Source organism: Pollicipes pollicipes, unplaced genomic scaffold (assembly GCF_011947565.3).
Source record: "Pollicipes pollicipes isolate AB1234 unplaced genomic scaffold, Ppol_2.1 Scaffold_4219;HRSCAF=4965_pilon_pilon_pilon, whole genome shotgun sequence".
NCBI lineage: Eukaryota > Metazoa > Arthropoda > Thecostraca > Pollicipedomorpha > Pollicipedidae > Pollicipes > Pollicipes pollicipes.
In genome coordinates, this window is record NW_023596448.1 from 21,582,721 (window position 1) to 21,606,860 (window position 24,140).

Here is a 24,140-nt window from a genome sequence, read left to right on the forward strand (position 1 = left end):
CTCTCCCGTCGTTCACGTCGCGTCGAGCCGACACAGAAGCGGCGTAACGAGCGGCCCCTCCCCCCTCCCCGTCCTCCTACCGCATTCCTCCGGCTTCCCTCTCCGCCGAGTATTTTGGGCGCCCGCGAGCGCCTCGTCCACACGTCCGCGGCACATATAACCTCTGCTTGTTTGGGCCGTCTGGTTCAGAGGAGCCGCCGCTATGCACCGGAGACACAGCCGAGGAGAGGCACATAGTGTCTGACACCACGTGATGCACATGTGATAGAATGCACGTGATGCACAGGTGCGGGCGCTGGAGTTTTCCATTCGCCTCCCAACTTTGAGAAAAAAGTGGGCTAAATTCGGGGAAAACCATTTTTGGAGCGCATTCTGAGAGTGAGTTTATTCATATTCCTGTCCAGCCGCCCCCAACGTATTTTGCTGAACTACAACCCCTGCACACACGGGCGAAGAATCTGGACGTTTGAGCTGAATGCATTCGGGAACAGAAGTAAGTTCAAGCATGTTCTTCTCATTTCTATACCAGCGCAGGCGTCCGAACAGCCTTAATTTATGCGCAACTTAACATGTTGTAGTATGTTCGGTGCTTATGTGTGCGCTGTGTAGCCATGCTTGACCTTTTGTGCGCCGGTTTTTCGCTGTTGTAATGATGCCAATATCTAAAAAACCGTAGAAATGAATGGTCACAACTAGTACATACAATTAAATGAGGACTGGGACCTTCATGGAGGACCTTTCATATGCAACTGCATATGAACAATGACCGGCGAAACCCAAGGAGTAGGAGCTTCTTGATTTGGGGGCTCATGATTGGAGTCAGAGGCCGCGATCATTCTAGGTTCACTGTACTCGGGTCCCGCCTCTCTGGACAACAGGCCGCGGCTCTGCTGTCACTCTGTCTGAGGCTCGGGAGCCCTCATTTTGGCCCGAGGCGCGGGCCCTTTCATTCCGCATCCTGAACATGGGGGTCCAGTCGGTCTGGATTCGGGGTGGGGGTAAGGGGGGGGGGGGGCAGGAATTTGTCAGCCTGGACTCGGGGAATATATTTGCTTGCTAAGTCGGGTCTCAGAGCTCGCGGGGCATCCGAGCGAATTCCGATCTGGCTGACCGACAATGTGCCTGGCGCGGGAAGCAGGTATCCCTGCTCACCGACTCATGGTAAGGACGCGCTGCAGTCTGAAATTGGGGTGTGAAGACTCAATACGTCGTCTGAGCTGCGGAAACAAAGTCCTGTTTCGGCTCTGATCAGGGGGTAGGTATTCTGCCATCCTAGAGCGCGGGAGCGGATGCAGTGTCGCGACCACACTGCCGGGTAACGTCAGAAGCCGCTCCCACTCCGCCGCCGCCTGGTGTCGGCCAGCTCACCTGTCCCGCACCGCTCCCCTCCCCCTCCCTCCCCCTGAGCGGCCCCCTGGGCGCCGCACATGCGCCCCGCCCGCGGCGGCGCAGCGCGCATGCGCAGAGCGCGCGCCGCCAGCTGGACGCCTCGAGTTACACGTGGGGTTCGCGGCCGTCGGCGCTCGCAGTCCCCGCCAGCGCCCCGCCGCCCGCGCCCGCGTACCGCCGCCCTCCCGGCAGACAGAGCCGCCGCCGCCACCGCCGTGACCGCAGTGCCTCGCTCGGGTCGAACATGATGCTGATGCCCGGCGCCAGCCCGTATTCCCTGCCGTCTGCGCTGGCGGCGACCGGCAGCCCTGCGCTGACGGACTCGCCGGGCGTCTCGCAGAAGGACAACCACCTTCACCAAGATCTTCGTCGGCGGCTTGCCCTACCACACGACCGACAAGTCGCTGCGCGAGCACTTCGAGGGTGTACGGCGAGATCGAGGAGGCCGTCGTCATCACGGACCGGCAGTCCGGCAAGAGCCGCGGCTACGGCTTTGTGAGTACCCGCGCCGCGCGCGCCACGCTGCCTGCGGCTTTTGTCGTGCCTGGGAGCGAGGGGGAGGGCCGCGGGGGTTTCAGCTCTGTTCGGCCGGCGGAGGCGGCCACTCAACCATCCGTTTCCAGGTGCTACGGAGCGATGTCGTCAGCCTGCCCAGCGGTTCATCTTCCGTGGATGGTTCGCCGGCGCTGGTTGTGGCACCGCGCGCCGCGCGGTCTTCCCGTCACCCGGCACCGAACTCCAGACTCCAGAGCCCCGATAAGATAGTCACGGGCCGGGCTGGCGCGACGCCGGGTCGCGGAGGGGAGGGGAGGGGGCGGCCGCGATGTCGCGGCCGCGGTCTATCGGGACCAGGTGGGACGCTCCCACTGTTCGGCACCTCCAGACCTCGTCCCTGCCCTCTCGCTGACCCTGCCTGCGCCGGCGGCAGGACTGAAACTCGCAACCCCGGGCAAGGGCCGGCTTCGCCGTCGCGGGTTTCTTTTTCCGGCCAGGGGCTCAGCGCGCCTGGCTCAAGTATCAACATGTTTTTGTTTTGCTGATCTTCTGCTCTGATCTTTGTTCTGGCTGGTGTAGAACCCCTTCCCTGAACTTCGATCTCTCCGGTACGGCCTTTCAAACGAATAAGCACTCACTACGGCCCTTGTGAGTGCGAGGATTGCAGCAACCGATGCACGGCCACGTAATTTTTGACTTATTTGTGGACGGGATTTTTGAAAATTTCTTTAGAGTGGGTAGCTGGTGGGGGTGACCGGGAAGTGTGTTGACAGTTTGGCCCCACCGATGCCGCGTTTCGGACGGCTCGCGCACCTAGTTCGCCATCTAACTTGGTTTGTGTGGCTGGGTATACAGCTGAGCAGTAGATGCGTAAAGCCGCCGCCGAGGGTGGAGTCATGCGCTGCGCAGGCGGGTCAGAGAGGTCACGTGACGTCAGTTGAGGCGCTTGCGAAACGTACGAGGCGTGTGGGGAACGTCACTACCACCATTCGATAATTGCCCTGAAATATTAACTCCAGCAGGGGAAGTGGCAACCTCGTTGCCGCGCCACGGCTGCCAACTTATTCATCCAGCACTTTGGTGATCTTCAAGTACCATTTGCGGCATATTTCTGACGATCTAATTCATCTAGTTTCATTTGAGCAAAAGGTGAGATCCACTTGTATGTCCCGGAAATGGCTGACGAACTGCGCGGGGCTGAGAAGTCCTCTATGCTCGCGATACGATATCAACCACACGAATAGAACGCAAAATAATCACGGAAGTGACTTCCGTGTGCTTTGCCGACTACAAATGCCCACCAGAGCGACCTGTTGGCGTGGGCCCGCGACAGAATGGTCTCGCAGAGGTGCGATAAGCCAGACCTGCGCCCCTGGTGTCACAACCGGCCGCACTCCACAGCAGCTTTACGGCAGCACCATAGTTGAACTTCAGACAGTATGTCTTCAACCCCAACAATTGCCTGGCAGCAAACCTGTTAGCGATGTTATGCTTCAACTTCGGCTGGCATCGCTCCTTGACGCCACATGGCGTAACAGTCACATGGCGCCGCTGGTCAACAGTGCTGCTGTATGACGCCACATGGCGTTACAGTCGCATGGCGCCGCTGGCCAACAGTGCTGCTGTATGACGACACATGGCGTTGCAGTCACATGGCACCGTCGGTCGACAGTGCTGCTGTATGACGCCACATGGCGTTACAGTCGCATGGCGCCGCTGGTCAACAGTGCTGCTGTAAGACGCCACATGGCGTTACAGTCGCATGGCGCCGCTGGTCAACAGTGCTGCTGTGTGACGCCACATGGCGTTACAGTTACATAGCGCCGCTGGTCAACAGTGCTGCTGTATCTGAGATGCGGTGATAATCTCCGAGCGGTGCGCGGCTGACACGGGGTCCATGGTAACGGCAGAAACTCGTTTAGTTATCAAGCGAACGTCTCGCAACGATGATTTTGTTGGCGTTTGTATTTTTCCGTTGCTGGATGGCTTCCCTCAGTATTTTGGCTGTAACTGCATTCGTTGCGATGCGAAGGAGAAAATCGTGTAAAAAAGCACGCAGCTACTAATTTTTGTAACGAACACTTCGCGCGTCGCTACACACCCTTTTATGGGCCACCAGTGACCACGGGGATCATATTTTCGCTCCGGGGTTATAACTTAGTCGAGATTTGAACCCGGTGCCGTCACGTGGGAGCTGAAGTCGCTGACCACTCGGCCGCCACGCTTTATAACGTAACTTTGAGAACCCCTACAAACAGTTTTTAATGTATTAGATTGGTTATGTCATTTCTAAATCTGATGTCTTTTGGTACTATGGCCCAAATATACATATGCGGCATGGCTACCTATATTTGTCAGTAGTGCAAGTCACGAAACGATAGTTTTCATATGAGTAAACGTGTCGAACGAGCGGACCTAAAGTACGCATTCAGTGCGTCTAAGTGTACACATCACGGCAGCGGTGGAGATTATCCGTTCATTGTTATTTTAAGTGATAGGATTTACCATGACCATGAAGCAATGCTACAACCCGGTAGATAGTGTGAGTTCCATATTATTTCAGTATCGCCGACGATAATGGTATTCATGTTAATAAGTTCCATAATACTTGGGTGTTTGCCGACCATGCGAACCTTCATGTGATTGACTACCTCAACGTATGTTTGATTCTCGTCTGGTCTCGAGGCTTTTGCTCCGGCCGCTTTTGGTCACAGTTTCCGGGCAGACGAGGCTTTGCTGCTACTGCGCCTTTCCACGCCATTTAGGCAGGTTCCTGCTGACGGAAGTGTCTATGTCAATGCTCCTGCTACAGGGCGTTGTCGGAGGAGGTGCTGCACCCTTTACGCGCAACGTTGTCCGGTCGGCCCATTCCCGCACTAAAAAGCAGGGTGAAGGGAGTGACGAACTAGCTGCAACAAAGGTCCTATGACTGTTTTCACGTCCTCTGCAGTAGCGTCAAAGCTTCTGACTGGATGACCTCTGCCGCTTCCCATCGGCGGGATCCACAGCTGGGGTGACCTCTGCCGCCTCCCATCGGCGGGATCCACAGCTGGGGTGACCTTTGCCGCCTCCCAGCGGCGGGACCCCAGCTGGGTGACCTTTACCGCTTCCCATCGGCGGGATCCACAGCTGGGGTGACCTCTGCCGCTTCCCATCGGCGGGATCCACAGCTGGGGTGACCTCTGCCGCCTCCCATCGGCGGGATCCACAGCTGGGGTGACCTTTGCCGCCTCCCAGCGGCGGGACCCACAGCTGGGGTGACCTCTAACCGCCTCCCATCGGCGGGATCCACCGCTGGGGTGACCTCTGCCGCTTCCCATCGGCGGGGTCCGTGGCTGGGTGATCTCTGCCACTCCCCATCGGCGGGATCCACAGCTGGGGTGACCTCTGCCGCTTCCCATCGGCGGGATCCACAGCTGGGGTGACCTTTGCCGCTTCCCATCGGCGGGATCCACAGCTGGGGTGACCTCTGCCGATTCCCATCGGCGGGGTCCGTAGCTGGGGTGACCCTTGCCGCCCCCAGCGGCGGGATCCACCGCTAAGGTGACCCCTCATGGGCGTCAGCAGCAGCTCCGGGTTGCCCCCGCCAGGCGACGCCGCCGGCCTCTGCAAAAAGCGCTAATGGAGCTGATAGCGGCCGATATGCCACGTACGCACTGTCTGGCCGCGCACGGGGCTCCACAGCTGCCACGGCAGCTGCTGCCTCCTCAGGCGCAGCACGTGTGGCAGCTGGGCCGCTGCTGCTGATTTAGCCACCTGTAACAGCTTGTTCTATACTGCGTTCTGGTAGCCCTACCTAAAGCCGGTGTTTTACGACAGCTCTTAATGATGTACCATTTTGTGTAAAAGCTGTCGGATGCCAAGTTAGAGGCTACTTAATTACTTAAAATTCGAACAGTTTTACGTTTCCACTGTTAAAGTCATCCCATGTTACGTCGTTTTTTACCCGAAAGCGGGCAGATCGACTTCACCAGAACCAAAGTGGCGGTCAGTCTGACCAGACCCTTGTGCGGCAGTCAGTCTGACCGGAGCCGGTGCAGCAGTCAGCCTGACCAGAGCCGGTGCAGCAGTCAGCCTGACCAGACCCTGTGCAGCAGTCAGCCTGACCAGACCCCTGTGCAGCAGTCAGCCTGACCCAGAGCCGGTGCAGCAGTCAGCCTGACCAGACCCAGTGCAGCAGTCAGCCTGACCAGACCCGGTGCAGCAGTCAGTCTGACCAGACCCAGTGCAGCAGTCAGCCTGACCAGACCCAGTGCAGCAGTCAGCCTGACCAGACCCAGTGCAGCAGTCAGCCTGACCAGACCCGGTGCAGCAGTCAGTCTGACCAAACCCGGTGCAGCAGTTGGTCTGACCAGACCCGGTGCAGCAGTTGGTCTGGCCAAACCCGGTGCAGCAGTTGGTCTGACCAGACCCGGTGCAGCAGTCAGTCTGACCAGGGCCGGTGCAGCAGTCAGTCTGACCAGAGCCAGTGCAGCAGCCAGTCTGACCAGACCCAGTGCAGCAGTCAGTCTGACCAGAGCCGGTGCAGCAGTCAGTCTGACCAAACCCAGTGCAGCAGTCAGTCTGACTAGACCCGGTGCAAAAGTCAGTCTGACGAAACCCAGTGCAGCAGTCAGTCTGACCAGAGCCGGTGCAGCAGTCAGTCTGACCAGAGCCATTGCAACAGCCAGTCTGACCAGACCCGGTGCAGCAGTTGGTCTGACCAGAGTCAGTGCAGCAGGTGACTGCACAACACATGCCAGAACCGGTCTAGCCGGCTCTAAGGTCAATTTATTAGCTCAAATATAAGGCTGAGGTAGTATATTCCTATTCCGGGGACTTTCAAAGTTAACACGTTTAGGAATAAAGGCGCTGGCGTTTTTCTTCCATCTTACGTTGGTTTATTTGTATCGACCATATAACTGTAAAAGTGCTGCGTTATAAGCACCTCTTACCGTAAGCGACCATGTCATTAACACTTTATACCTGATAAACATGTTTTGGTGGAAATACAAATATGTCTAAAACTGTGCTGATATCCTTCTGAATTCAAATCGTCTTCAACTCCGTGTGGTGCGAGTCCTGAGTCTGAGTTTGAGTCTGGGCAACGACCCCGCTCAGGCGAAAAGGGGCACAAATCTCATTCCGTGGAGACACATTTGTGCGTTAACATTAAATGATCAGACGACAAAAAAAAAATACAGTCGTCGTCGATATTCCCATAGCGACGATAAATTTATCATTAACCGCATATGCTGGCGTACACAGAAGGAAAACTGCGCTAGGTATATAAAAAAGAACACAACAGGGAAATGAAAGCGAGGAAATACTTGCGTGGCCAAATTTGTCTGTCTTGATATGCAAGCTCACGCGCTCCATCAGGGGCACAAGAACCAGGGGGAGGGTAGGGGGCCGTGCCTCCCATCCCATTGAGAATGCAACACTAGCCCCGGAGTCGTGGACTGGAAAGAACCAACCAAAATGACTGTCAGTCCCCCCACCTTTGGAGGCCTTCCATTGCCGCTGCATTATCATTAAGCACGCCTCACCTTCGTCGCTACTGGCCAGGGGACAAGCATCTGCACGTGTTCTGAGCACAACCGAGCAAAGAGACCCGCACACGTGTCGCGCAACACTGGCGCAGGGCGACCCCGGGGTCGCGGGGCGCCGCTCGGGGTCACGGGGCGCCGCTCGGGGTCACGGGGTGACCCCGGGGTCACGGGGCGCCGCTCGGGGCGATACGCCGACGGGAAGGCTCGCCAGCTGTGAAACCGGCCGTCGGGCCAAGAACGGCTGAAGAACATGACTGTCGCTCGAGACTGTTCAGTGATGTTAGCGCGTTGTTTAGTGCTCGTCGCCGGGTGCTCATTGCCGCCTGTGTGTCGCTAAATGCACTGCCGCCGGCTGGCTGCTGGTTGTAATGTATGCATCGGACCGGAACAGTGCCGTGTTGAAATGTTCAGCTGGTCTGCAGACTGTCACTTCTGTGTGGAAACCGGCAAAGGCCGTCCGTGTGGTCTGGTCATGGTGGTCAGACGATCGCTCGGCAGTCTGTTCTGTTCAGCGCAGTCTGTCGATGGTTCGGCACAGCCTGCCGACGGCTCAGCACAGTCTGCCGACGGCTCAGCACAGTCTGGCCGACGGTTCAGGCTCAGCACAGTCTGCCGACGGTTCAGGCTCAACACAGTCTGCCGACGGTTCAGGACAGTCTGCCGACGGTTCATGTTCAGCACAGTCCGCCGATGGTTCAGCAGTCTGCCGACGGTTCAGAGCAACCCGCCGACGGTTCAGCGCAGTGTGCCGACGGCTCAGCAGTCTGCCGACGGTTCAGGGCAGTCTGTTGACGGTTCAGCGCAGTCTGCCGACGGTTCAGGGCAGTCTGTCGATTGTCAGCACAGTTCGCCGACAGCTCAGCACAGTCTGCCGACGGTTCAGCACGGTCTGCCGACGGTCCACACAGTCTGCCGACGGTTTCAGCACCGGCCGACACCTCCATCCCGTGGCCTACTGCTGGACGTGCTCCGGCGGTCGGCGCGGCCAGTCGCCGGGCGGGAGTTAGCGCCCCGGCCGACACGGAGCAGGGCCCCGGCCAGATAGCGGCGCTGGGGGATGGCAGCCCAGCTGTCGCGCTCCCAGGGAGACCCCGGGCCCGGCCAGCCTACGCCGCGGGCCCGCGTTGGACGCTCTGCGCCGGCTGCTGCCGTGGGGCCGACCTGGGGTGGCCTGGCCTGACCTGGGGTGGCCTGGCGCCGGGTGTAGATGGCGCTGGGCGTACTGAGCAGGCTCAGGCTTTCCTTCTGTGGTGCTGTGCTGCTTGAATTAATGATGAACTTGGTGCCATATAACTGTGCAGTGAAAAAGTGGTTCGAATGAAATGCTTTCATTGGCTGGAACTTGGTACATTTGTGGAGGCCCGTACGCGTGTCATTTACGTCTTTTTATGGCAACGTATCGATTACAAATGGCACGCCACCCACAACATTAATGCACTTTGGGATATCCTCGGTATCATGACTCAAGTTGGCATCAATACATTTACAGAATTACTGGCCACCGGTGAAGCAATTTCCGACGGACCGATGGGCTGAACAAACACCGATTAGCAGCGCCGTCAGGTGCCTGGTCAGGCGGCTGCGGGATCGCGTGTCACTTCGTCTGACCTCTGCACGAGAATGGAGGAGGGGGGAGGGGGCAACGGAACGTCCTCACGAGCTCAGCCCGGGCCCAATTCTCGAAGACGGCGCTGGTAAGGGGGGGGGGGAGGGGCTGCAGCTAACTTGCTTGGCCGCCAGTTGCGTTACATTTGAGCAGCGTTTAGGAGGCACACCAGTCTCAATGAAGTCCATCTTTGTCTAGGGTTTGGAGCTGGACTTGGCCACGGGTGCGTGCTCAGCACGCTCACACAAGTTAGCAACACTACAACACCCGCCGCCACCCGGCTCCGCTCACGGCCGCGGAAAAACGGTCGAAACACCGCGGGGCGATTACGAACCACCTGCCCCGGGGGCACCATCAGCTGCCTGCAGTTCGCCGCTCCGCGGCTGTCAGCTGTTTGCTGTCGGCCATTGTCAGCTGTTTGTCGCCTCGGAGGCACGCAGGCCGCCTCTGGCAGCGCGTCTTCCACCGCCCCTCAGAGCCATCTATTGGATGAGGTATGCGGCAGCGGATCACGCCCGGGCGGTGTGAAGACGCCCAATTGTGGCTGCGCTAGTTCCAGGCAGCATATCTGTTGACTGAGCCGCTTCCGACCGGTTATCTATCGACTGAGGTGGTTTTGGTCGGTACATCCGTTGACCTCAGATGGTTCTGGCCGGTGTATCCGTTGACTGGGGTAGCTTTGAGCGGTTGTATGTAACCAGACGGCGCCCAGCTGTCGCATCTGCCGACTAAGCCAGGTATGATCCGCGTATCGTCGTGCCTGGTCAGTTTGCTCCGCTGTGTCTGGCCAGTTTGCTCCGCTGTATCTGGCCAGTTCGCGCCGCTGCATTTGACCCATTCTTGCCAATTAATCTGGCCAGTTCGCTCCGCTGTGTCCGGCCAGTTCGCACCGCTGCATTTGGCCCATTCTTGCCACTGTATCTGGCCATTTCGCTTCGCTGTGTCCGGCCAGTTCGCACCGCTGTATCTGGCCCGTTCGCGCCGCTGCATCCGGCGTTCGCGCCGCTGCATCTGGCCCGTTCGTACCGCTGTATCTGACCAGTTCGCTCCGCTGTATCTGCCCAGTTCGCTTGCTGTGTCTGGCCAGTTCGCACCGCTGTATCTGGCCAGTTCGCTTGCTGTGTCTGGCCAGTTCGCACCGCCGTTCGCGCCGTTGTATCTGGCCAGTTCGCGCCGCTGTATCTGGCCAGTTCGCGCCGTTGTATCTGGCCAGTTCGCTTGCTGTATCTGGCCCAGTTCGCACCGCCGTTCGCGCCGTTGTACCTGGCCAGTTCGCGCCGTTGTATCTGCCCAGTTCGCTTGCTGTGTCTGGCCAGTTCGCACCGCCGTTCGCGCCGTTGTATCTGGCCAGTTCGCACCGCTGTATCTGGCCAGTTCGCGCCGTTGTATCTGGCCAGTTCGCGCCGTTGTATCTGGCCAGTTCGCTCCGCTGTATCTGGCCAGTTCGCTTGCTGTGTCTGGCCAGTTCGCACCGCCGTTCGCACCGTTGTATCTGGCCAGTTCGCGCCGTTGTATCTGGCCAGTTCGCGGCGCCGTATCCGCGTCAGCTGAGCCGGTCCCGGTTCAGCTAAGCTGCGCTCCTCGGGCCGCTGCCGGACAATTAGCGGCCGCTAGCTCTGTTTACGCTGGTCGGCCGTGTATCGACGAGTCGCCCGCACGCGCCGCCGCCGCCGCCGCCGCCGCCGCCGCCGCCGCCGCCGCCGCCGCCGCCGCCGCCGCCAGGTGTGGATCGCCTCCATGGTGGTGCCCGGCCCGGCTGGAGGCAGCTGGGAACGGCAGCCAGACGGGCCGGAGCGGAGAGTTCAGAGCGTCCAGGGAGATCATGGAGGTCATTTCTGCGTGGTTGGAGGGCTCCGATGCTTCAGAAAATTCAGGGAGTTGTCGGCAGAGGTGGACTCAGTGAGTTGGGAGCCTTGCCGCCTTGGCCTGACCTGACCTGACCTAGCCTCGACCTGCTTCCGGGCTAGAGAGCGGACGTGCACATCCGGTCGTCCGACACGACGCAAACGAACCCGCTTATCCGGATATCTTCCGGTCGCGCCGTTAAATTGCGCCGGCCGCCTGCAGCGGCAGTGTCCCCCACACGCGGGCGCGTGGCCGCCAGCTGCCCCTCCCCCGACCGCCCCCCCCCCCGCTCCCGCACAGCGCCGGCGGCGTTCCGGCGCGGGACTAACAGCTGGGCGCCCCCCCCCCCCGTCCCCCGTCCTGAGGGCAGGGCCCGCGTGCGACCGGCACTGGAAAAACGTCCCCGGACGGGGGGCCGGCCGTTGTGCTGGCGCCGCCGCCGCCGCCGCCCCGTTCGGCTGGTCGGCACGGGCGGACGCAGGCAGCTGCACCGCGCTCTCGCCTCGGGGTGAGGCGCAGTGGCGCACTCAGGTGCCGCTGCGGAGGAGGCGGATGGGATGGCTTGTAAATGGCTGTCGGCGGCCCTTGCGTTGGGAGGCGTCCGGGGAGAGTAGTGTCACATACCGGCGGATGTGCTAAAACGGGATTGAGGATGCGTGCTGTCGGTGATTCTTTTCGGTGACCCACCGCCTGGCAGCTGTTTACAGAAGAAACTAGTGGATTTCTTCTGTTTCCTGGCAGTCGTCAGATATCAATCGCCTTTGCGAAAATAAAAGCATCTCTTCAAAGTTACCATTCCGAGATTTATCATAATTAATTCCCGTTTGCTCGACTCAGCCTTCCGCCAGTCGTTGGCTTCATTGAACCGGTAGACAGCTGTCGCGGTTCCAGGGACTGATAGCCAGCTGTGGGGTTCTGAGAGTCCCTTTGAGTCAGCTGCTGTGATTTCGGGAGATAGTCGTCGAAATTTTTAGCCTGTCGAAATTTCAGGAGTCTGTGTGCGACGTTTGGGTTTCGTCAGTAACTAGCAGCTGTGGTACACTGAACTTGCAGCCGGCAGTCAGCACTCACTTGACGAGCATTTATCTAGCGTTTGCTTTCGCTTCGCCGGTCGCCAGCGTTGAGCCACAAGTTCCTGCAGTGAGTGACTGCAATTCCATAGTCCTGTCGTCAGCCATTGGCCTCACTGAGCCAGTTATCTGCTGTTAGTCTCACTAGGTAGGTTGTCTGATATCGGTCTCGCTGGGCAGGTTGTCTGCTGTCCGTCTCGCTGGGCAGGTTGTCTGCTGTCCGTCTCGTTGGGCAGGTTGTCTGCCGTCGTTCTCGCTGGGCCGGTTGTCTGCCGTCGGTCTCGCTGGACAGGTTGTCCGCTGTCGGTCTCGCTGGACAGGTTGTCTGCTGTCCGTCTCGCTGGGCAGGTTGTCCTGCCGTCGTTCTCGCTGGGCAGGTTGTCTGCCGTCGGTCTCGCTGGACAGGTTGTCCGCTGTCGGTCTCGCTGGGCAGGTTGTCTGCTGCCGGCCCCACTGAGCCAGTTGTCTGGTGTCGGTCCCGCCGGGCAGGTTGTCTGTTGTCGGCCTCGCTAGGCAGGTTGTCTGCTGCCTGTCTCGCTGAGCCAGCTGTCTGCTGCCGGCGTCTCTGTCTGCCCAAATTCTTGTAGGCCGCTGGTCTGTTGTCGGGTTCCTTGAGGTGGCAGTCAGCTGTTGGGCTCACCGAGTTGGCAGTCAGCTGTCAGGTTATCTGAGCCGACAGTCAGCTGTTGCAGCTGCATGGACGCGCAGTCAGCCGTTTCAGCCCCATGACCGGCAGTCAGCTGATCCTGTCCCAACGCGGGCCGGAGTCGGCTGTGATGACGCCGGAGCCCGTCTTCATCTGTCTGCGCTCGCCGGGCCGACACCGACCCGACTCCCGGCCTGTTTGCCGCGCCCCCTCCCCCTGCCCCTGCCCGGTGGGCCGGCCGGGCGAGGCGGGAGTGCCGCGCCCGGGAGCGGTGCAGCCCGGGAGACCCTCCCTGTCGCCGCGCCCCGCCAGCCGGCGCCGGGTGTATTTTTACAACCGACCGGGGGATCGGCACGCGGCAGCACCGCGCCGCCTGCGCCGGGGTGGTGGGGATGCGGGCCGCTCGGCACGGCACGGCACGGCACGGCACGGCACGGCACATGCGCCTGGTCCGCGGCCGGGCCCGCAGGCGCGGCTGCTCGGGTTAAGTCGACCCCCGGGCGCGGGCTGGGCTGGCCCAGTCGTCTGACGCTCTGTCGTCTGACGCTCTGTCGTCAGGCGCCAGGTCTGCTGTCCAATCCACTGTGGACGACTGCAGCTGGCGCCGCGCGGTCGCGGCTGCTACCGCGATGTAGCTGTGTGCTTATGTAGCGCGGGTGATTTCTTCGGTTGTCCCGTGGGAATGACTGCTGGTGCCGACTGCTAGGAGCAGTTAGGTGTGCTTTTCAAATACACCATCTGGTATGACGTCAATAGTATTTTTAAACCATCTGCGGCGGCTCAAATGACAAATGACTGGATAGTCTTCAAGATTGTTTGTGATGGGGGATTTAATGCCTTGATGTGGGCGACTCGACCTGCCTGCTCGTCTCACGTGCCGCTGGTAGTGGACTCAGCAACACCAGCCCGCAGTTGTGCTGTCACTGCTCCTGGCACATCGACCTCCTCACCCTCAGCGATCACACCTGCTCGTCTCACTCTCACGATCTCCCGGAAATAGAAGCCTTGCTCCGCCGTTGTTCCTCTTAACCATGAAAGCCGCTCACCGCGTCTTCCGCCTCCTAACCCTGTGCTGACCCTGCTCTGTCGTCTCACCCGCCCGCGGGGACAACCCCAGCTCCGCCCTTGCCCCCTCCCCGGGCGGCGGCCTGGGCGCGCCCGTGCGCCGGCCGGCCGGACGCGGCAGGTGCCGGTAGATGGCGTCGATAGCCGGCGCAGCGCTGCGCCCATCCCGGTCCAACACCGGCGGCCCCGTCCGGCCGTGTTGTGCAGCGCGCAGGGCCGCAGTCCGGCGGGTAGCCGCTGCGACCTTGGCTGACCTGTGTCGTGGTGAGAGGAAATGCTGGTGGGACGGCGACGGGCTGTTTTCAGTGAGCTTTCGGGGCCGCTTCACGCCGCGTAATTGGCGTGCCGGTCCGAAATTAGGTGTTCCAGCTGTACGCGGACAGTCCGACAACGTTGCGCCACGCTGGAATTGCTCTGGTTCGTCCGACAGCCTGAAGGGGCGAGGCAAGCTTGGCAAATATTCTTTTGCGTTGCTCTGCAGCGTTGTGTTCAAATTACAGAAATTACAGGCTTCGAGAGCATCATCGAAGAAGAAATGCACGATCCCCGACAAATGCAACAGCCAATGCACCTCCAATGGTACATTGTGCAGTGGCTAGGTGCGCACACACGGGATGTTGGTAGGAAGGCTCCTGACATCGAGGGGCGGGCCCCGGCAGGAGCCGGTACTGGAGGGCAGCTCTAGGGAGAACGGAAATGCACGGGAGCCTAGGGAGTCTCAGAGTTCCTCAAAATACCTTTCTCGCATTTTTTTGGGGGCGCCTGCGGATGTTATGTTCCTGTGCGTTTAATAATAATTTTAAAACTTGGCGTCCGTCAGAGTTCCAGAACATCCATCCTGCATTCACCGGCTCGTATTTGGCCTCTCATCCAGACGTCAGGGGTCTGTATTTGCGAAATGAGGTGCTCGGGCCTGTTTGCTCCCACCCTCCGTGGTATGAGGGCCGGGGAGCCACACACAGCACCGCCACATCCAATATTTCCTTTCTGAGACTAGGTCATAACTCTTGGCACCGCCTTGCCGTCAATCATAATGCATGCACCACCTTGCCGTTAATGATTATGCGTGCAGCGTGGTTCTCCGCCGGCTTCTGCTCCGTCTTCAGCACGTTCTCTTCTCCAGGTCTCCTATGTTTAGGGTGACCACTTACCACGTGGACGACCCGTGCTTGAGCACTTTTGGTGCCGAAATATATCCGCCAAACGCCATTCAAGAGTGGCGCAGCTGAGCGGGCGGCGCAATAGCGGGACCAGCAGTGGATGGCGTGGACTTCCTTATGGAGGCGCACGTCCGATTCACGTCGGTAGCTATGGCCGCCGGCCGTTGATAGGACCGCCGCAGTCGTTACGGCCGAGCATTGCGCGGCCGCATGCACCGCCGTGTGTTCTTTGAAGCGTGCCTACGTAACGCGAGGCTTTCATTTGTGGCCAGAGCCTGGTCCTTTGTGCCCGTGCGGGCACATACGCGGTAATTTAATCATGGTTAATGCAGGTTGCAGCACTGGCCCGGCGTAGTGGCAGAACACATGATGTCATCATCATTTTTCATGGGTTTGCTCTGATTAAGTACTGTGGCATTATGGTGCCCAATGAAGGCATTAATCGCTGGCTACATTATGCATGGAAGGGATTTAATAATTATGATATTTATTATTTTTCCTAGCTTCAATCCTCACACTAATTATTTGTACTTATTATTTCGTTGCATATCACGTCCTTTACAAACGCTTAAAGCACGTGATGTCATGACGGCCATAAGGTGTGGAACCACTTTGCCATCAGATGGTGCTAACAAAGATAGGTAAGCGCCTGTGCCTAGCCCGCTCACAAGTACATGGTCGTCGGCGCAAACTCTGCTCATTTAACCCGGGGCTGAATGTGCTCAGGAGGCCTGTGGTTGGACCTGACGCTCAATGCTGAACTTAAAACAAAGAAGTATCTCGCTATTTGGTCTGGACTATTTCCCAGATTCGGGGCAGATTGCGAAGATGCAAAGCTGAAAGGGCAGACGGAGAGGTGTCCTTGGAAGCAGACATCGTCTGTGCACCCGACTCTGTTAAGGATGACCCAGGGCAGAGCTTAGGCGCGCCTTCGACGTCCCCCCCCCGCCCCCTCCCGTCCAGTGACGTAGCGGCAGCCACCCTGCGCCCCGGGCGCGTGCGGCCGCCATTTTCCTCCGGCCGGCGGCGTCGGCCGGAGCTGCTGCAAGCTCGCGGTCACGTGGCCGGCGCGCGCCAATCGGACGCCGGGGCGGGGCTTGTCATCCGATCCGGAGAGCGGAGGCTGCGGCGGCGGCCCGTCGTCGATGCTAACAATGGGCCGTCCACCGCCGCCGACGCTGCTGGAGAGCGGGCCGCGCGCGGGCCGCAGCGGTCAAAGGTCGCCGCTCGGCCGACCGGCGGCCCGAGTCAGCTGACTGGCCGCGCGAGCCCCGGCGCCGCCGAGGACGCATGACTGGCCGGGAGTCTGCCGAGCCGAAAATAGCGCGCCGGTATTGTCTGAACTGCCGCCTGCCGTCCGATCTGCAGCATCGGGCTGCGGCCTTTTCGGCGCTCGGCCGCTGGGATGTTCGTTACGGCGGACGCCAGGTAGGCCCTGGCTCCGGTCGTGGCGTTTTGGACGCGGAGCCCGGAGCCGTGCATCGCCGCTCTCCAGGAGCGCAGCCAAAGGGGCCCGGGTCCCCTCCTTAGGTCAGGATTCGGTATTTTTCGTCATAGATGGCTCCCGACATGTAAAAATTGCGTGATGCGTACTCGCTGGGCCCCCGACTGAAGAAAATCTCTTAAAAAGATTCTTGCTGCTCCCCTGCCGTTCCCTACCGGCATTTAAAAAGGGGATGCGACGCGCGCTGTCACACACTGTTTAACAAAGCGCCAGCGGCTGCAGAGGCCAAACTACGGCTCAGCGGCCATGGCGCAAACGGCGTTCAACCCGCTCCCCCCGTTACGCGGGAGCCGAAATCACTAAGCACTCAGCCCTTGGCCCCCCCCCCCCCCCCCACCGCCCGGGGCCGCGGTAGCGGCCGGCAGCAGCCCCTGCCAGCAACTGGGCCGCATCGCTATCTGAGGCGTAGCATGACCGATGCAGCCCGGCCGACGGCAGCGTGCAAGTGGCGGCGCGCAAAAAGGCCTGCACGCCGTTGGCACGTTCGCCGGCGGCGTCTGGCGCTGTCTGTCGGAGGTCTGTTGGCCGCTGCCGGCCGACAAAGAACGATTTAAACTGGGCTGGCCTGGGAAGCGCTGGCGGCGGGCCAGCTGGGTGGGAGGCGGCGTGGCGAGTGACCGCTGGGTTGGCCCCCGGTCTCTGACTCAACCGGCGGCCGGGCCACGCCGGGCCTCCGCTCAGCGAGTCGGGGCTGACAGAGAATGAGGCCCAGACTGAGGCTGGGCCAGGCTGGGACTGCCCCAGGCTGGGACTGCTCGGGCCAGTATGGGACCGACAGGGATCGGGGCCCAGAATGAGACTGGGGCTAGGCTGGGACTGCCTCCCCCCCCCCCACCCCCTCCCACCTCCCCGGCTCGGGCGAGTCTGGGGCCGACAGGGATCGGGGCCTAGAATGAGACTGGGGCCAGGCTGGGACTGCCCCCCCCCCCCTCCCCGCTCGGGCCAGTCCGGGGCCTACAGGGATCGGGGCACATAATGAGACTGGGGCCAGGCTGGGACTGCTTCTCGCTCGGCGTGTCTGAGGCTGACAGAGAGTGGGGCCAGGCGGACACTGAGGCCAGGCTGAGACTGGTCCACAAATGGCACCGGGAACAGCTCTAGCCATGAGCAGAAATACCACTGAAACCACTTCAGCAATCAGGTACAAGACCAGAGATAGTGCGAGTGAGTGCATAATTTCAGCTAGGATCTGCGTTCAGGGAGAGATCCGAAGCGGGACATGAACCCGAAGTGACGTGGGAAGGGACTGGAAATGGGACAGGCGATGGGACCGGCGCGGGACTGTGGTGAGCGGGAACAATGTGGACCTCTAGGACTCGCCGAAGTCAAATGGAAAAGGTCGTCACTGGTTGAAACAGAGGGAGGGAACAGACTGGATGCATAGGGGCTCTGGAGTCTTTCCGTGCTGCCTGAACTTTCTAGGGCTGCCTTGAAATATTTGTTTTGACCCTGATGAACCCAAAGGCCCTCCTAAAACCTGCAGGTCACTGTGTCTTTATGGAGATCTTTGTCATCTCTTCTGCATTTGTAAGGGCTTTTCGTCGATGTCGGCGAGGCACTTCAATAAGTTAGCGCTGAGCAGTGGTCGTATTGTTGGCCTGTTAGACCCACGCAGCTTCTCTAAGCTTGAGCGCGAAAATAAAGCGCCATCGGACGCACAGCACAAGGCTACCGTCGACCGTCGCGTGTCGAACTGATCGGTGCGAACAAAACAATGGCCCAATTCCCTTACAATGAGTTTCTGCTGGTCAACAGCCCTATGTTTCTTCTGCGGTTGTTTTTTGCGGTTTTATCCGAGCCTCCGTGGTTTTTTCCTTTTTTGTCGTTTTTTTGTGTTTTTTGTGGTGGTGCCACAACGCGGAGGAACTACGGAGGCTTCTTTAAATGCTTTTGGCAGCAGCGCGTTAACCAGTAGTAACTTCGATACAAAAACGCGCTACCGCTGGGAAAGATATCAGACTCATGATTCCCGAGAACAGATCGGGGAAAGCTGGGCAAGGTGTGCCAGCTTATGGCACCAGCACATGAAATGTGGTGCATGCATATGCGCCAAGGGTACGCACATATTCTTTTTTGTTACAGAATGAAGTTACCGGAAAATTTTTATCGGGTTATTGCTTTTTATTATTGGCGTCCGACAATAATCGTCGCTGATCTTTACGTAATAGGGACTTGGTGCTGACTTATAAGACAGCATGCATTGCAAACATTTAAATTATCACGTCGTCGACAGTTGGCTTTGTGATGCACCGTTTACTCGCCATTATCACTCGATGTTTGTGGATTGCTTGGGCCTGTCTTGGACTTGAAAAACACTTCGTCGCACTGGATAATATGTTTGACACGGCTCTATGCACCACACATAGTGTGCCACGCTATGCCATTCAGAGGAAGTTCGAATGCGCCAGTCCGATTCCACCCCCAGCCCAAGTCTAATAACCCTGCCCGCCAGGTACGCCTGACGCCGACCCGACTACGCGTGTCGCCACGTCCGAGGACGCCGGCTCGGTCTCTGCGGGGTGACACTGGTGTGACATCTCGCCCGTGTCCCTTGCTGGGATTGGCTGTGCGCGCTCGTCTCGTCCCGTCTCCGTGTCCAGTGCCCCGTTGACGCTATTCTCAATTTTCTAGCTCCTCCTTGACGGCAATGTGCCTCTAGCTGGATAACTCGCGGAGGCCCAACAAGGCGTATTGCGGTACAGCCTATATTGAGACGCGTAAGGGGTGGCGTGAATCTTGCTGTGCCAGTGCGGTTGTCTTTGATCTCGCTAGATCCTTTTGGGTGGTGTTTTATTTGACTGCTATTGATATTAGTTTGGTTTGTTTTCAGTGACAGTGTCAATAACATATCTTGGTCCTGATCAGTGAATGATGAAGCTAAATTCCGGACGATCACGATGTCTCTTTCAGTTTGTTTACGGCTACTAAAACCTGGCATGGTTTTGGCGTGTATTTTCTACGTGTGATACCATGCATGAACCAGATCTAGCGTTCCATGGTTTGGCCGTCATAGCGGTGGCGCGTCGACGTCTATTCTGCGATACCAGTGAAAATCGGCCACCGACCAAAGGTATCCCTGATTTCAATAGCCACGTTCTGCTGTGCTGTGGTTTTCACTTTGTGATAGCGGTTTTTGGTAGCATAGCGACGTGGAGTGGCGCCATCGACGATACGACGGCCAGTGACGCAGTCGGCTGCGCTGTCTGGCTTAGATTTGGTGGCCTCTTCTCCCGGGTGACCACGCTTGGCGACTGCTGCGCCATCAGCCGCTACAGCGCCACAAAGGGTCCCGCCCCCCCGTGGCAGTTGCACGGGAATTACGTGTACTTCTTCGAAAATTTTGTCGGCAGGTCTCCTTTTTGATCTCCTTCCACTCATTTCCTTTTTTCCCTCGGCCGTCCCCGTCCCTCGTCCTCTTTCACCCCATCGCTCCTCCGGTTTCTTCCCTTGGTCCTTTTCGTCCCTCATCCTCTTTCATACTATCGCCTGTAGCCTGCCTTTCTCCCTCGCCTACTCTTTGCCTCTTCTATTCCCTCACCCTTTTCTTCCTTCGAATTTTTCATTTACCCGGTCCTTCTCCCGGCTTCCTCCTACTCCTCTCCCTTGCTCGAACCCTGCCGTTAAGTATGCGTCTGTCGTCGGTCATTTCAGTAAATCTCCCCAGTTCCAAATTGTCTCGGTAACTTTCTCTACGCGCTGGATGTTTTGACAAATCTGTCAGCTCCCTTTGCATTGCCGCTGCAACACGCAGTCCATTCACGAACATCTCCTCCCGGCTCACGACGACCAAAAAGTCAGCGGCATGTTTCGCCCAGCAGCTGCGGAAGCAACGTCCCTGTTTTCTGAGCGGCAAGCAGCGATTCACTGCCAGCCAGCTCCAAGAGTTGCGCGCGCCGCCGAAGCCCCCGCCCAGGCTTCCGACGTGCGTTCACTGCCGTGGCACACCGCTTTCACTGTCTCGGGCTCCGGCTTGGCTTTCAGTCTGGCGGCGGCAGCTTTCTGCGCGGCGGCGGGGAGGGGGAGGGGAGGACGCCGGGAATGGCTGCTTTTCTGCCGTGCCAGGTTGCCGTGCAGCAGACGCCACCAGCGTCCGTCCAGCCGCCGTCATCCGCCCTGTGCCATTTGAAATGGAGAATCTTCCTCCTCGTTGTTAACCTGTTCGTGCCAATCGGAAAGGAGGAGGCGCGGGGCGAGCCGTCGGCTTACTCGTTGTGCTGCGTCGTTGGCGACGCAGGGCGGCAGCACGCGGGAGGATGCTCCCTCGCGCCGCCGTGGTCGTCACCCTGTGGGGGAGGGGGACGGGGGGGGGGGGGCAGCACTGTCCTGGACGGCCGCCGGCACGTGCTCGGCCGCCTCGTGTCATCGCGTCCCCTGGTGTGGCGCCTAGGGCGGGCTGGGGCGAGGAGGGGAGGGGGAGGGGAGGGGAGTGGAGGCCTGACGCTCAGCTGTGGTGGCGCGGCGGGCCAACACACCTGGGACGGCACCTGTGGCGACCGGTCCCTGACTCACCGCCCCCCCCCCTCCCCCAACGGCCTCGGCGCGGAACACCAGGCGACCCAGATGGCGCCGGCGTGGTGGTGGTGGCGGTGTGAGGGGGTCAGGATTGATCAGGAGGCCGGCTGTGGGTAGCGGACGGACCAGCGCTCCTGAAATGATGGACTGCAGCAGGACCCGGGCTCCTAAGATGTCTTGCTCATGGGGTGGCGGCGGCACTGCTGGGTGCGTGCCACAGGTTTGATGGCGAAGTTCTCATCTTGTGTACCGTCACGGCAGTGACGAGCGCGCGACAACTGATAGCGGGGGAGGGGAGGGGGAACTCGACAAGGACAACGACTCTTGAACTTACCCAGCACCCTCTGTTCGTCCCTCGAACTGTTAAATGATATTTAGTCAGGCCCATGGTGCCTTGCGACCAAAAACGAATTGAAATGGACTTTTGCCGTACCACATCCGTACTTTGTGTGAACTCCCGCGGTACGGGCAACAGTAACAGTAATGTTTTTGACCCTGAGCAGTGCCTAAATATGACTGATAGAACTTCACCATCGCCTTCGTGAGGCGATTCGGTGATTGCCAGTTGTTTGCCCAATGCAATGTCGTTTTCTTAATGAAAACAACAACCCAATCGACTAGAATGATTAGGTGATTGAGTTTGTGTATCAGGATTGACTGGATGCTGGCCTCCCAGCGTGACGATGACGTGACGCCTGCAGCCTGAGGCGCAGGCGGACCCTGGCGCCTGCAGGCTGAGCCGCAGGCGGACCCTGGCGCCTGCAGCCTGAGGCGCAGGCGGACCCGGACGCCTGACACGCTCGGAGGCCAGTGTCAAGCCAAGCCCGCCACGCAAGCCCAATCAATCTGCTCTTAGAGCGAGTCAGTCCCCTCTGGCCAAGCTCGGACGTGGCCGAACTCCGGTGCCGACGCCGCTCCGTCGATTAGCACGATACGTGTGGTCCGGTCCAGATTGGGAGCGGCCCTCATCCGTCAGCGGTGGCCGGCCGCTGAGTCAGCCGACCGCCCAGGTGGCCCGTCAAAGGTCACCATGGACGCCGCTGGCCGGTCCCTCGCCGGCCCCGCTAAATGTCATGTCGTGACGTCACGGCGCCGCTGCACACCCGCGGCCGGCGGCGGACGCGGGTACACGTGGTCCAGATCCCCGCCGCCCGCCCGGGCTGGGTATCGGCCGGCGCGCGCCGCCGCCGCCGCCGGCCGCCCCCCCCCCCCCCCACGCGGAGCGCCTCAAAAACAGGCAGCGTCGCCTGGGCCAGCGTGGTGGCGGGGGTTTGCACTGCGAGGACAGGGACACTGCGCGGCTCGCGCTGACGGACCTGGGGGGTGGGGGGCGGGGGTTTGCACTGCGAGGACGGGGCGGGACACCGCGCGACCCGCGTATACAGAGAGGCGCAGCGTTGAACACAACGCTGCGCCACAACGCACAACGCACGGGAAGGGCTCGCCAGCACAACGCACTTCACAACGCACGGGAAGGGCTCGCCAGCGAGAAACTGAAAGCAAGGCAGGGATGTCTGGAGGTTAGGAGCGTCTGGAGGGAGAGGTATCCGGCGATAAACTGGAGGGAAGGCAGGGATGTCTGGAGGTAGGCCGCGTCTGGAGGGAGAGGTGTCCGGCGATAAACTGGCGGGAAGAGAGTGATGTCAGGAGGCGGAGGCGTCCGAAGGCAGGGGCGTAGACACCTGGAGGCCGGTTTTCAGCCTGCTCCCAGCGGCGGTGGGGCGGAGTGAGTCGGAATGTAACGCCAGCCGCGCGGCAATGGCCAATAACGTCAGTTTGTTCTGCGTCGTTTTGCAACGTCGCAAACTGTGTCACGAGTAGCGTCGGCACCGTCGCGGCAATTGTCAATCGCGGTGTTAACGATGCGTTGGGCACGATTGCGCCCCGGTCTTGATCGCTGTTGTCTTGGGTCGGAGCGCGTCTGGTATCACGTGGCCGGCGCAACGTCCCGTGTCTTCTGTGCAGAAAGCCCGGCAGCAAAATTACGACGGAAGGTGATGTCTGATAAACACTTAAAATATTGGGTAATTTAATTTATCACCTGTGATGGGGGAAACGTGGCCAAGTAGGATCCGAATATGTAGGTGGAGTGCGCGGAAACGTTACTACTGCAAGTGCAAAAGCAGCATGACTGACGACGCTGAAGGGCAACTGACCTACAAAGTAAATAACCCGGCATCAGTAAGAGACCATAAGCTCCCGATTTTAGGCAACACTCGTCACCATAAGTTCAGCCTGAAAAGTGGGTCATTTCCATGATATGTTTAATTTTATTTGCTTGATATGCTGCTCCGAACCTCTTGGCAACCTCCTGGTAAGTAATGTTTAACATACGAACCCACCATTTTTTTTTCAGCCTAACGGCTTTGAAAAACTTGTATCATGATACAAAAGTTGAGGCATTGGTAAGCACCTGCGTCAGTGAAAAGTTTGTGACCAATAGTTGGAACCCGAAACCGTACGCCAAGGCATTAGTCATCAGTATAACTCTCCACACGTTTGAAAAGTAGGTACTTTCAAAAGCACAAATAGGTGCTCCTCCACTTGTTTCGAGAGAGTTTGTTAAAGTTGTATGGAACGAATTGGAAAGTTATTTCAGATCTGCTCCCCTTCCTACAATTAAAAAACCTTTGTCCTAGGTTAATAAGTCGGGGCATCTTCAGTTTGGCGTAGTAACTTCACACGGCCTAGTCGGTCTACAACGCTATTTTCAGCCTTATATCTTAACGACCGCACATCACAGCACTGCGTGGTGTTCAGCAGGGATAATCCTCTGGAGAGTCGGCCGACATCATATCCAGGGCCACCGTCTTTCCCCTAACGCTCACGCAGGTTCCAAGTAGTGTGCAGCAAATATACAGTCTGTGGAGTTGAACGTAAAAAGCTGGTTCAAAAGACTTCTTTCTTTCAGTGGACAGCATTTATTCGTCCGTTCACACAACGTTACGGCCGGGAACGGATTCGCACCGTCAGTGTTGCCTTCGAATTGACCAAACAACACGAGAGGCCAACACGAATGTAGTAAATATTGACGTCAACCATTGGCGCCATTAAAGTGCACTTAAGGCTTGTCACAAACACAGCAGGTAGTAATGGAAAATCGCCAGAAGCCAAGCTCGTGTTTGTTTCCTGAACAGTTTGAGCATGTCTGTTCCTTTCCAGGCCCCTCATTTGGCATTTGCCGCCAACTAACATTAAATGAGTCATTTCGTAGCAGAGTACGAAACAGAATGCGCAACGGCAGGCCTGCGCGATTTCGATGACGCCCTGCGCGATCTCGATGACGCTTGACAAGAACACGTTTCGTCTCGTCATCG

The 24,140-nt window shown here is 58.9% G+C and overlaps 1 protein-coding gene across 1 annotated transcript in view; it reads left to right on the top strand.

Moving 5' to 3' along the window:
• The first annotated feature begins 964 nt into the window (after positions 1-964).
• LOC119094996 (RNA-binding protein 38-like) overlaps positions 965-24,140 on the top strand; it is a 44,459-nt gene continuing 21,283 nt past the window's right edge. The window contains 3 exon segments of the mRNA XM_037217905.1: positions 965-975; positions 1,730-1,811; positions 1,813-1,884. Coding sequence (XP_037073800.1) covers positions 965-975; positions 1,730-1,811; positions 1,813-1,884 — 165 coding nt within the window.